The sequence below is a fragment of the Callithrix jacchus genome, chromosome 13, assembly GCF_049354715.1.
Source record: "Callithrix jacchus isolate 240 chromosome 13, calJac240_pri, whole genome shotgun sequence".
In the NCBI taxonomy this organism is placed as follows: domain Eukaryota; kingdom Metazoa; phylum Chordata; class Mammalia; order Primates; family Cebidae; genus Callithrix; species Callithrix jacchus.
The window spans coordinates 56,313,393-56,326,455 of NC_133514.1; the positions used below are offsets into that span (position 1 = coordinate 56,313,393).

The following is a 13,063-nucleotide window of genomic DNA, read 5'->3' on the forward strand; positions in this document are numbered from 1 at the left end:
ATAAACTAATAATCTTGATGGAGTATTTCATTTATGTTGACTACACATAAGAAAAATGGCTTTTTATACAGGAATTCATTTGTAAGGTAGATTTTTGATTATTGTAGACTGGATTGCAAACATTTTATAAGTGCTTCGATTTAGTGGCATGTGTGATTAGAGTCAAGGGTTATTCATATGTAATACATGAATAGACTGTTTATTTTAAGTTGCTTACTGAAAAATAAGTATGTTGGCTATTAATTAGATTAGAAAACATTCAATGGACTTTTAAAAACAGGTTTATTGAGCTACAGCATACATGTAATTAACTGTAAATAAAGTATATACAACATACAATTTGATGAGTTTTGACAACTATATAGACTTACAAAACCAACACCACAGTCAAGATAATGAACAAAACAAGCAGCCCCCAAAAATGGCCTCATGCCTCTTTTGAATCTTGTTTCCTCCCCTCCTCACCCTCCCCTTCTTGTACCCAGGAGGAAATCACTGATCATCTTCCCCCCACTATAGGTTAATTTACATTTTCTATCATTTTGTATGAATCACATATCTTTAGGTCTGGCTTCTTTCACACAGTATAATTATTTTGAGATCCACTGTGTTATGTGTATAAACAGCCTGTTGCTTTTCCTTGCTGAGTAATATTCCATTTTGTGGATATACCACAATTTTTTTTATCTGTTTACCTGCCAATCTGGATATTTTTAGTTTAGGGCTATTACAAATAAAGCTGCTATAAACATTGTGGATAAGTGTTTGTAGTGTGTGTATATATATATATCACTTATGAGTAGAGTGGCTGGGTCTCATAGTAGGTATATTTTTAATATTTTAAGATGCTGCCAAGTGGATAAAACATTTTACACACCTAACAACAGCATGTAAAAGTTCTAATTGCTCTGAATCTTTGGCACTGGTTGGTGTGGTCAGTCGTTTTACTTTTAGCCATCTACAGGGTATCTAGATATCTTATTGTGGCTTTCTTTGCATTTCCATATTCATTAACAATGTTGAGCACCTTTTATTGAGCTTACCTATTCAACTTGAGCTCATTTACTGCTGAATATTTTTCTTAAAAATTATTTAAAGGTAGATTAGATAAGTATGTTGAAATCTGTCGTTGTCCAACTGTTGTAATTATGTTGCACTTTTTTCAAGTTTTGCTCAACCATCTTGAAGAAATAGCTTGTTTCGTGCCTACCACCATCCCCCCACAACTATAACTTACCATGGAACCACTTGTCTTGATAATTCTTGGAAGCTCTCTTTCTTCCTGGGTGCCATCCAACTGATTAGTGTGGTTGTCACAGGTCTCATGTGGCTAATAGAAGAAATGAAAGCCACATTTATCTAGGCCTATCTTTCCAAATGGGATTGCGCATTCACTTATGCATTACAGTAGAGTTTTTCTATATATGTATATAAAACATATATATGTTTTATATGGAGATTTATACAATTAGTGACTAACGGGGCATTGATGGCAGCACTTACCAATTCATTCATAATTATATTGATCCTCATAAATGCCATGCACTGTAACAGAATTGGTCTCAGAAGCAGACTCTGCTAGCTTCCTGCCCAAACCCACTTTCTTTTCTTTCCTAACTTATAAATATCATGATTTTGCTTCAAGATGCTGTGTCTCTAACTAAAAAGACTGAGCGTGATCATGTGATGATTACATCCAGTAAGATATAAATGTAATTCTACTTGGTGGAGTGTCCAGGAAAGCTAAAGTTTTCTTGTGAAAATGGATGAAGTCAGCTGACCAGTGCTTCTTTCAGAAGCAAGGACATGGTGCCTGTGATGTCCAGACATCCTGTAAGTATTAACGATTGGCCCCCACACTAAGGAAAGCAGAATGGAAAGATGAAAAAATTGATAGATCCATGCCAGGGTAGCCATACCAGCCTTGGCTTTTCTCCTTAAGCTTCCTGTTGTAAGAAAAGTAAACCTCTTAATTATCTAAGTCAGATACTTACTAATAAAACCATGCTATTTTAAAGCCAGACTTTGTGATTGTATTTGGCAATGGTTTGTAAACCAATATCAACAGAAAACTAACAACAGAAAAAAGAAATACAGCGATAAACATTCCACAGGAATCAGATAATTGAGGAAAGAGAAGAACATTTATAATTATTTAATAATTTTAAAGAGATTTGAGAGGTAGTTGCAAGAATAAGTCAGAAGCTAAGTATAATAATAAAGAAGAAATCAGTGAAAAAAGAGACATTCTTATAAATTAACAGTATATTTGTTGAATTATAAATTCAACAGGGGCCAAGTTACAATTACTCATGGCAAAAATTAAAATTAAGTCTCCGCAAGAATAATGCAGACAAAAAATACCAGCATACAGACTAAACAGAAAAAAGATATGGAAAATAAGTGACAATTTAATACGTGTGAGTTTAATTCAAGCAATGAAAGGAAGAAGAGAAAAAGTGACGAGAAAAATAATTACAGAAATGCTGGGAAGAGAATGTTTAGAATTCAAAGGAAAAGAAAAATTATGAGAAACAAAAAGCTGAGTGCTGATGTTGGAAAAAAAAAAAGATTTCATATCCCAATGATATTTAATTCTCCAACAATAAAAATACACCTACAAAGTTTCCAGAAATATAAAAATGAAAGCAGGATATAAATAAAGAAGTAAGTTTTAGAGAGGCATCAGACTTCTCAACAATAACACAGTATGAAAAAGCAGATGGGCCAATAGCGATACGTTACTGCAGGAAACCGATTTAGGGCCTAGCATCTTGATACTCACCAATTTAGGATTTAAGTTTTTTGGATTATAAAAATCTAGCATCCAGAGGCATTTCTTGCCAGATTTGCTCAAAGAGTAAAAGGCACAATCTGCTAAGAAGATGTAATGTTCTGTAATATATGTGATTATGTAAGTTGGTATTTTTACTGTTCTACGTAGTCATTTCATTATGCTCTCCTTCATCATCCTCCTGCAGGACAGGGACAATGCCTGCCACCTCATTCCACAAACTGCCCAGCAGCTCATGGGTATGGCTAGAATAACTTCAGCCTTCTCTTCCATCTCAGTGAGAAGTTTCTTCATGTGTTTGGCACCATGCTTACCCTGGCTAACTTTTCTTTCTTTCTTTTTTTTTTTTTTTTTTTTGAGACAGGGTCTTGCTCTGTCATCCAGTCTGGAAGGTAGTAGTGAGATCATAGCTCACTGCAACCTTGAACATCTGGGTTCAAGGGATCTTCCTGAATAGCTGGGACTATAGGAACATGCCATTGCATCTGGCTAATTTTTTATTTTATTTATTTTTGTAGAGACAGGGTCTGGCTTTGTTGTCCAAGCTGGTCTCAAACTCCTGGGATCAAGAGATCTTCCTGCCTTGGCCTCCCTAAATGCTAGGATTACAGGTGTAAGCCACCATACCTGGCCCTGATTAACCTTTCAAAGGTGATAAGACCTCCAATGATTTGAAACGAAAGGCAAAGAGAAAGCCAAATGAGAGACTGTTTTGGCCGTGGGGTGACTGAGAAGGAGAGGGACAGAGGAGGCTGCTGTAATTCTGCTTCTGTCTGCACATCCCAAGGATGCCTCAGATCGTTTTGGCACTTTGATTATTCACTCTTTCACATGGAGCTCAAGACAGAACTGTTTCACTTACCCCAAAGTGACAGCCAGTGGGGTTGGCACAGCTTGGTTGGGTTGGGGTGGGTGGCAGCCAAGGAGAGACAAACGCAGGGTGGGTTCATGCTCCCCTTTGGCCAATGTAAAACCACTTCGTAAACATTCCATCCAAAGGCCAACTGTTATCCTACCTGGTAACTGTGAATTTCCGCGTCTCATCTTCTAACCATCGCCACGGCTTTTGTTCGCACTCTTCATTTTTAAGCTAACATATAAAACTCCTGTGTGCAGGGACCATGTCTCCTTATTTTACTGCTGTTGTCTAGAGTAGTAGGCACTTAGTGAGTGTTCACTAGATACATACTATTGCTTCATTGTGATTACCCTATAAACCTGACTCTGATTATCACTTTTTAAGGGAAGAAGAGAGGATAAAGGGAAATGAAAGAAGTTTTACTCACCATACACTGAGAAATATATTATATTGAGAGCTCTCGAGAAAAGAGTCACCATAGCAGGCCTGACACACTAGAAAGGCCTGTTTTGCAAGGCAGGCCCTTTGGCTGGCAAATGAGAACCTGCATTTCAGGAGGTTCCCACTGTTTCCTAAGTGTTAGGACTGGCTCATGAATCCTAAACTGCTTGTGCAAACAATATGGCTTATACTGAATACCTGCTTTCCTTCTGGGAGTCTGGAATTCTGCTGTGTACTAGGTAGAGGGTGCCTATGTGATCAACTTCCAGTGAAAACCTGGGGCTCGTTGGTGTCAATGAACTTTCCTGGCAGACCACAGTTTGTTGGGGGAGGAATTAATCTTGTCCTATGTCACTCCCCTAAGAGAGGACTCTTGGAAGCTTGCATGGATTCCCTGGACTTCGCTTCATGCACCTTTCCCTTCAGAGATTTTGCTCTGTACTCCTTTGCAGTAACAATTCCAGCCATGGGTAGGACTATTTGCTGCATCCTGTGAGTCCTTCTAAGTCCCTGGGCATGGTCTTGGGAACCCCTCACCCAGAAACAAACCAGAATATATATTTTGATATTTAAACTAATATATTTTACAATTCCATATATAGGTGTTTGAAGACTAGCACTTGGTAACCTACACACGCACATGCGCGTGCACACACACACACACACACACTCATCCTTTCATCGTTATCTACATTATCTTCTGCTTCACATGGTTAGATTTGGAAAAGGTATGAAATACATTTTTCAAATCTTATCGACCTCTGCTTGCCTGATGCAATGTCTGCAGTTCAATTTAAAAATCTACTCATAGAGGACGCAACAAACCTTTCTAAAATAGAAGTCCCTCTGTAATATACTGAGAGAGAAGAAGGTCTGTGAAAACTCACCATATTTTTCCTCTAGTTTGGAAGAAGGTAAAAGATGGAACATAAGGATAAAAAACATACAAGAGAAAGTAAATAAAATAAGCCCAGAATAATGAGAATTCCTAGTTAGGGGTGGGGTGTTTGTGTGGTATGAGACGGAAATTAGGGCTCAACATGATAAGCTGCCTGGAAATCTGCTGAAATCAGATATAGCAAGTTCTCCTGCCATGCTCCTGCAGAGGCCAAACAACCCTCCTTATCCAGAGGACAGTCCTTGGGTATCTCTGAGTAGTATTTCAGTTCCCTGCCAGCCCATGGAATTATTCAAAAAGCCAATTACTTACTCCTGTGGGAGTCAGGGGACAGCCTGCCCTCTTAATACTAAGAAGTCTGCTTGTTTACCCTGTTCCCAAGAGCAGCCTACATGTGGCCCTGTGTGGCATGCAGTGTCTTCCTGTCCGGGCTGTGAGGACATGTGACTAATAAATGCTGTCAATTTCGCCTGTCCAGTGTTGGGTGCTGTATGTTCAGCCACTCTCACAATCCAAGGATAGAGATCTTTCCCTTACCAACGGGGTAAAGAGAAGACAACCAAAAAAGAAGGTAGAGCGGGGGGAGCACAAGGCTCACAGAAACCCATTTTTGGAAAGGATTCATTGCCTGCTCTGACCTGCCCTTCTCTGGCTGAGGGGTGAGACAGTGGCTGCTGCAAGAGGAATGGGGACAGCAGAGAGGATGGAACCTGGGGCTAAGCATCCTGGTGGGAAGAAAGGGATGGCTGGAAGGCATTAGCACACTTCAGAAAAATATAATAAAATTAGAAAAGAGATTAAATTTAAAAAAATAGATATAAAAGTCTGCAAAACAGAACTGCTCACAGAACCCGCTGACTGCACTCCACGTCCAGACCTCAGTCCACTCACAGGCAACAGAAGAGCGGCCTGAACACAAACTGGCCACATCCAAACCACTCAGCAGAATCTTAGGAGAGACCAAGAACTTGCTTCCAGATAGAGTGCCTCACATGAAATCTATGTAAGAGAAAAATAAACTGCACAGAAACAATACATCACCATCATCACCTTCATCATCATCACCTTCATTAGGTCAAGGGTGGGAAAAGAAATTATTTTTGGAACAGCAAAGAATCCTTCTTCCTCTAACAGGAAGAAAAAAGACCCTAAAACTAAAGAGAAGGAAACATACTGAAGTATAACAGAGGAAAGTCTTTCACTGTAAATGGTCTGCCACCAGGAATCAGGTTGAGGCAGATGTCAGCAAAGCCCTGTCCTTCTATGACTCCTACACATGGTGCACCATTTCAAAAGGGGAACTCAAGCTTCATGACACGCGGTATAGATCATGCATGGGGTTCATCTCATAGAAATAAAGCCTTCTACTGAGACAGATTCATTGGCAGTCACAAACTCAGATTAGCATTCTTCGAAACTTGTTACTAAAATGGACAAGATGGGTTCTGATGAAATGTGTTCACTTCCTGTGCTAGAAAGTGTACTTTTCAGGCCGGGTGTGGTAGCTCATGCCTATAATCCCAGCACTTTGGGAGCGGTGGGTGGATCACGAGGTCAAGAGATCAAGACCACCCTGGTCAACAAGGTGAAACCCCGTCTCTACTAAAAATACAAAAATTAGCTGGGCATTAGCTGGGCATGGTGGTGCGCGCCTATAATCCCAGCTACTCCAGAGGCTGAGGCAGGAGAATTGCTTGAACCCAGAAGGCAGAAGTTGCAGTGAGCCGAGATTATGCCATTGCACTCCAGTCTGGGTAACAACAGCGAAACTCTGTCTCAAAAAAAAAGAAAGTGTACTTTTCCCACTTACTGTTACATATTTAAGATGACATAGTGCTGCGTCCCATAAGATACTTACATTTAGAGTGGCACACATATACCATGGAATACTATGCAGCCTTAAAAAGGAATGAGATCATGTCCTTTGCAGGAACATGGGTGAAGCTGGAAGCCATTATCCTCAGCAAACTAAAACAGGAACAGAAAACCAACTGAAAGTTCTCACTTCTAAGTGGGAGCTGAATGATGAGAACACACTGTGGATGCATGTGGGGAACAGCACACACTGGGGCCTGTCCAGGGTCAGGGGAGGAAGACCATCAGTAAGAATAGCTAATGGATTCGGAGTTTATACCAACATGATGGGTTGATCTGTACAGCAAACTACCATGGCACATGTTTACCTATATAACAAACCTGCGCATCCTGCACATGTACCCCAGAACTTAAAGTTGAAGAAAAAAATGCAATTCTAATTCCAACAAAAAAAAGCTATTTACCTTTGTAAAATAACTGACCTGGGCACAGTAGCTCATGTCTGTAATCCCAGCACTTTGGTAGGGAAGAGGCTAGGAGTCTGAGACCAGCCTGGGCAACATAATGAGATCTCATCTCTATAAAAAAATTTAAAAATTAGCTAGGCATGGCGATGTGCAGCTGTGGTCCCAGCTACTAGGGTGGCTGAGGTGGGAGGATTGCTTGAGCCTGGATTAAAGTGAGTTCCAGGTTACAGTGAGCTATCACTGTGCAACTGCACTGCAGCAAGACTCTGTCCTGAAAAGAAAATAAATGAAATGTCAAAATATTTCCTATGGTGGGAATTAAATTAATACTAGAGGATACATGGAGGTAGCGCAAGGTTTTCCATTATGAGCTCATCCAAGACAGCACAAGTTGATCTGACAACTTCCCCCACATTTTGACTTCTGGCTGCAGCTATTGCTGTGGGTGTTGTTATTTTTGTTATTATAGGTAAGGCATATAGTTATTTGTGAATTTAACTATTTAATTATTTATTCCTGAGTTTATTTTCAAGAGTCTCCTTTCTTTCTTCACAGTCTCAAAGTAAGTGGGCATTTTTTCCATGAGTGTTTCTAACTGTCTTGAAATAATTATTTTTTCTAACCTCCTTACACTCAGCTTCCCTTGCTTTATCTTACCAGTTGGCTATTTCTACACGGAATTGATAACACCTCTTCTTTATCCAGGGTCACATCCAAAAGAGGAGTTGGGATACAAAAAAATCCTCTATTGAGAAAAATTAAAGTGCATTTTATTTTATTTGTAGTTTCCCAAATTTAATTGTGTAAAGAATGACTTGTTATGTATAGTATGTGTACCTTCATACAAATTTGTGGAGATAACCATAGCTATGATTACCTGTGCAATGGTCACTGCATTTAGCAATTTATCAATCCATACTGAGTGCCCACTAAATGCCAGGCACATTAATAGACACTGTGCTTTGTGGAGGACTCCATCAACTATATACCCCAAATCCAATCTGCTCTCTTCCTTAAGTTTCCTGATTGTTTTTATAAAGACAAAAAAGAAAGTCAAAAGGAAACTGGATTCACGGTAGGGAAAACCACCACCTACGTTGTTTTCTTCAGAGAGAAAAACAAACTCATATTTGTATAACACATGATTTCTTGCGTTTTCTGTTACATGCAGCCAAATGTATACATGTAAGTTACATAATCAATTTTTACAGTATATATATTTACATAGTCAATTGTAAATCAATTCCACTTTTAGCTAGTTGCTTATCAATTATAAAGTTGGAGATAAATTAGATTGACTACTTGCCCAATTAAATGTGTTACTGAAAGGAATATTTAATTCAGATCTTCGGAATGTTGGAAAATGTATTTAGGTCCTGGAATTCTGCTCATGATGAACAGGACTGTAAACGGTGCATGAGGTATCTGGAGACTGATTTAACATTTTGATTTACTATACAATGGCTTTACTAAAACAAGGGTTAAATGTCTATTCCTTCATTATAAAAACTCCATTGAAAAGCTAAATTTGATAGATATTTAGTGAAATAATGAAATTTCTTTGGACTCGTAGAAATTCTAATTCTTCACCTTGCCTGTTAATATTTTCTAAGTTTCCCATAACAATTATGTATTACTCTCATAGTAAGAAAAAAAAAGCACATTTATTTTTTGAAAGGAATAAATACTACTGAAAAATCAGCACAAGAAAATTCAATCAAGATAGCAAAACGCACAAGCTACTTTCTCCTGTTCCTGCAAATTACTCCAAGTGTCAAAAGATAGTCTTTTTAAACCTGTAGTTCTAAAAACTACTGAACATTTCCATTATCAGAACTGAAATTGCTGGAAGTTCCTGGAAGATAAAAATCAGGCAGGAATGGTTTGATAGGGGTAGAGGAAAAACCTCACCCTGTAAGAAGGCACAAGAGAAAAATGCGTAGAAGGTAAAGGCTGATTCAGAGAAAGCTCATTTCCAGAACCAAAATAAAAAGATCAGGGAGGCACCCCCAACTCAGAAGGACCAAAGTAACTGCAAATTAATTTTCTGAACAAAGAGGCCAGGCAGACCCTTCCCTCCCAGACACTGAAGAGCAGGCAGTAGCTCATTCTCGGTGACAAGTGACACCTGCCTCAGTGGCAGTGGTGGCTGTCCCAGTGAGGGTGTGGTGGTTGTAGACACAAGGATGAATTGCATTTCACTTGGAGCCTTCTAAAAGAATATGGACAGGAGTATAAAAAGAGAAGTTCAGTTTCCTGAAAAGGAAATATATTACAGTTCTTCAGGACTCTCATGACTTTGGCACTGGCACCATTATGTATGTGTCTTTTAAAAAAATATTTTGCATATTTTTAATTTTTATAGTCACCATAGAATTTTTAAACTTAAAAATATGATTCATACAAATGTAAAATGAGCACATGTCAAGTGTTATGCATTGTTATTTTTTAATTTCTAATTTCTGTGGGTACATAGTAGGTATATATATTTATGGAGTATATGGGATATTTTGATTCGGACATACAAGGTGTAATAATCCCATGTGTATGCGTCTTAAATGAAGGATGACAATCAACACATTTCACCATTCACAAAGGCCCAGACTCCTATTCACAGGAGAGTTCTGGGAGAAAAGAGGACTATACAACTCCCATTACCTATACTAATCAATCAATCAATCTAGTCCTTTCTTAGTAAATACAAATCAACACCCAAGGATCAAAGTCACTGAGCAACAAAAATGGAAGAGAAAAACAAGGATGCTAAAATAAACAAACGACTCTGAAGGAAGCAGAAAATTCAAGGAAAGGAAGAGAATTTTGAAATTTAAGGTTTAATTCGATTATTACCTGCAGAGTGCTGAGAGGCTACTGCAGTCAAGTAACAAGAACAGATGCTATGATGAAAGAGAACTCAGGGCAAGGGGAGGGGCTTCAGTAAATTAGCAATATGTCCACTAATTTTTTTTTCTTTTTGAGACAGGATCTATCACTCTGTCTTCCAGGCTTGAGTTAAGTGGCCCAATCATGGCTCACTGCAGCCTTGACCCCCAGGCTCAAGTGATTCTCCCACCTCAGCCTGCTGAGTAGCTGAAACAACAGGCATGGGACAGCAGATGTGAGCCATCGCAACCGGCTAATTAAAAAAAAAATTTTTTTTGTAGAGACATGGTCTCGGTATGCTGCACAGGCTGGTCTCAAACTTCTGGGCTCAAGGCATCCTCTTGCCTTGGCCTCCCAAAGTGCTGGAATTACAGGTGTCAGCTACCATGCCTGGCCAAATTTTAAAAAAGAATAATGAAAGGCTAAGTGTTAAAACCACTATGGCCGAAACAAGCTTGGAAAAAATAAGAACATTTAAGAGACACAGAGGTTCAATCCACAGAGTGCCACAATCATCTAACTGGAGTTTCAGAAGGAGATAATTGAGAAAATAAAAGGAACAAACACTTGTTTTAAATGCTGGATGAAAATATGTAGAACCTGAAGAATGAACTAGTTCTCAGATTGTAAAGGCTCACTTAGTATTGACCAGGATGAATTTTTTAAAAAGATAAAACTGGTGAAATTTCAAGTTTCCAGCAACAAAAATAAACTTAAAAAGCTTCCCCATCTGTTATGTAAAGGAATGGGATTGTCGCAGGCATTGTACTTCCCCATAGGAATAGAATATGAGAAAAGATAATGGACACATATCTTCCAAACTCTGAAGTCAAGTGATTTTGAGCATGGAATTCTATGTGCAAAAAAAAAAAAAAAAAAATTCAGAGAAGAACCAGTATAACATATATATTTATTTTCTAAATTATTGAATTTATAGATAAGTATAAGATAAATACTTATATCTTTTTAAGTATTTTGTACAGTGTAAAGATATAAGTATTTATCTTATCTATCTTAGTCATATCCTTACTAGTTAAGCATACTGGGTCAAATTTATACATTTAAAATGAATGTAAAATCTCCTTATGAAACTGATTATAAGACTTCACAAAGAAAGTAAAACGGAAAATCTTAATTATTCAATTAATGTAGGTAAATGATGCCAAAGAAAGAGTAAGGGATAGGGAGGGAGACAGACAGTGGGGGGAGGGGACGGAGGAGGAGAGACAGGGTGGAGGGGAAAGGTGGGGGGAGGGAGGGAGAGAGAGAGAGAGAGAGAGAGAGAGAGAGAAAGAGAAAGGACCCCAGAGACATACAGAGAAGAAGGAACAGAGGAATTGGTGTTTATGTTGTCACACTCAAGCAGAAAACTGAAAAAGTTCAGGTACATTTTCTAGAAGCTTCCAAATTTCTTGCAGAAACAGATGCTGAATTTTTTAGAAAAAAAAATCTGTGATATTTCTTAGGCCATATATATTATGAATATTTTTTAAAAGGCTAGGTTTATACAGCTTTTTATATCTCTGACAAGGAACAATCTGAATTTTTTAAACAGCTCATACAATGCCAAGCTTATACTGATTTCATTTCATTCACTGCCCTATTTCCCAAGATAGCACAAGACCTTTTGACTCCTTAGAATATATGGTCTTTCTTTCTCCTGTGCACACCCACTTCCGTAGTCCTCATTCTCAATTCTCTAGAACTGAGGCTTCCGCAGCAGGACAGGCAGGAGAGAAAGAGGAAGGCAGACAGAAGGAAGAGCTCTGGGCCGTTCCTCACTGCCCACCACAAATGCACCCTCATAGGTCCTTTTTTGGTCTTTCCAGGAGTTAGACACCAGTTTATTATTCACTGAGACCATTTGCCTGTCTCAGTGAAAACAAAGACATTTTATTTTGAGGAAGTGAGCACTTTATCTTTCCTTTTGGGGTCTAAAGAAAGAAGAAAGCACAAAAAATACCTTTTATCTTGCTGTTTTTACATTACTAGAAGTCCAAAGTCTTAGGAAATCTGAAGAGAATAGTTATGGAAATCTGAAGAGAATAGTTATGCATTCTCTAGTCTTAGGAAATCTGAAGAGAATAGTTATGGAAATCTGAAGAGAATAGTTATGCATACTCTAGATATTTGAGAAAATGGAGGATTTGGGAAAAGCCTAGAAAGCCTTTTTAATTTCGCAGTTTCCTGGGGGAAAGCAAAATTCAAAGTCTGGAGTAGCTGGAAATAGAAGTGAGAAAGACAGCATGGATGCAAAGATTTTAAGACCCTCTCAAGATGATCCTGGAGACAACTGAAAAATGGCCCGGGGAATTTTTTTTGTTTTGAAGAAGAATTCCCAGGCTCAGGCCTCTTTTTATTTACAGTAATAGCAAATCACCCACTTGCAATTCTTCTAGTCTCCCATCAGCTGGAATCAACTAGGTACTGTATATCTTTGGGATCTACTTTGGTGGATACAAGAAAGGAAGAAAGAAACCACCAGAACAGAAGGGCATCCCCCTGCTCCAGCTGGAACCCAGAAGAACATCTGAGATTGCCATACCTGAATGCTCAAAAGAGGAAAGAAGGAGAGCTGCTCTCCATTTATTTTGAAAGAAAATTCATTTGAAAGATGAATTTCAAATGAACATGAATGGTCATAAGTCAAATGTAACATCATAAGTCTAATGAACAGCCATCATAAATCAAATGTATTAATCAATTAGACCTTCAGCCTAGGAAACAAAGTTTTCCTTTTTCTAACACACCACCTGAAACAAATTTGCCAATAAATCTCGAAGATTTAGTACAAATAGTACGATTCATAATTGCTTTCCACTTTCCTTTCTTCTAACACCAAATAGAATGCAAGTGATGGGTGAGACTGACTTAGAAACTTACATTAACTCTTAATCTAAAAAAAT

General features: G+C 38.4%; 1 protein-coding gene across 6 annotated transcripts in view; it reads right to left on the reverse strand.

The window, feature by feature from the left end:
- ARHGAP28 (Rho GTPase activating protein 28) overlaps positions 1–13,063 on the reverse strand; it is a 187,271-nt gene that overhangs the window by 66,108 nt on the left and 108,100 nt on the right. For 5 of the 6 annotated variants that reach the window (XM_008979516.5, XM_035270597.3, XM_035270599.3 and 2 more), the window contains one exon: positions 1,238–1,330. The exons of the other annotated variant lie outside the window; for it this stretch is intronic. In XM_008979516.5, coding sequence (XP_008977764.2) covers positions 1,238–1,330 — 93 coding nt within the window. The remainder of the gene's footprint in view (positions 1–1,237; positions 1,331–13,063) is intronic. 6 annotated transcript variants of the gene reach the window in all.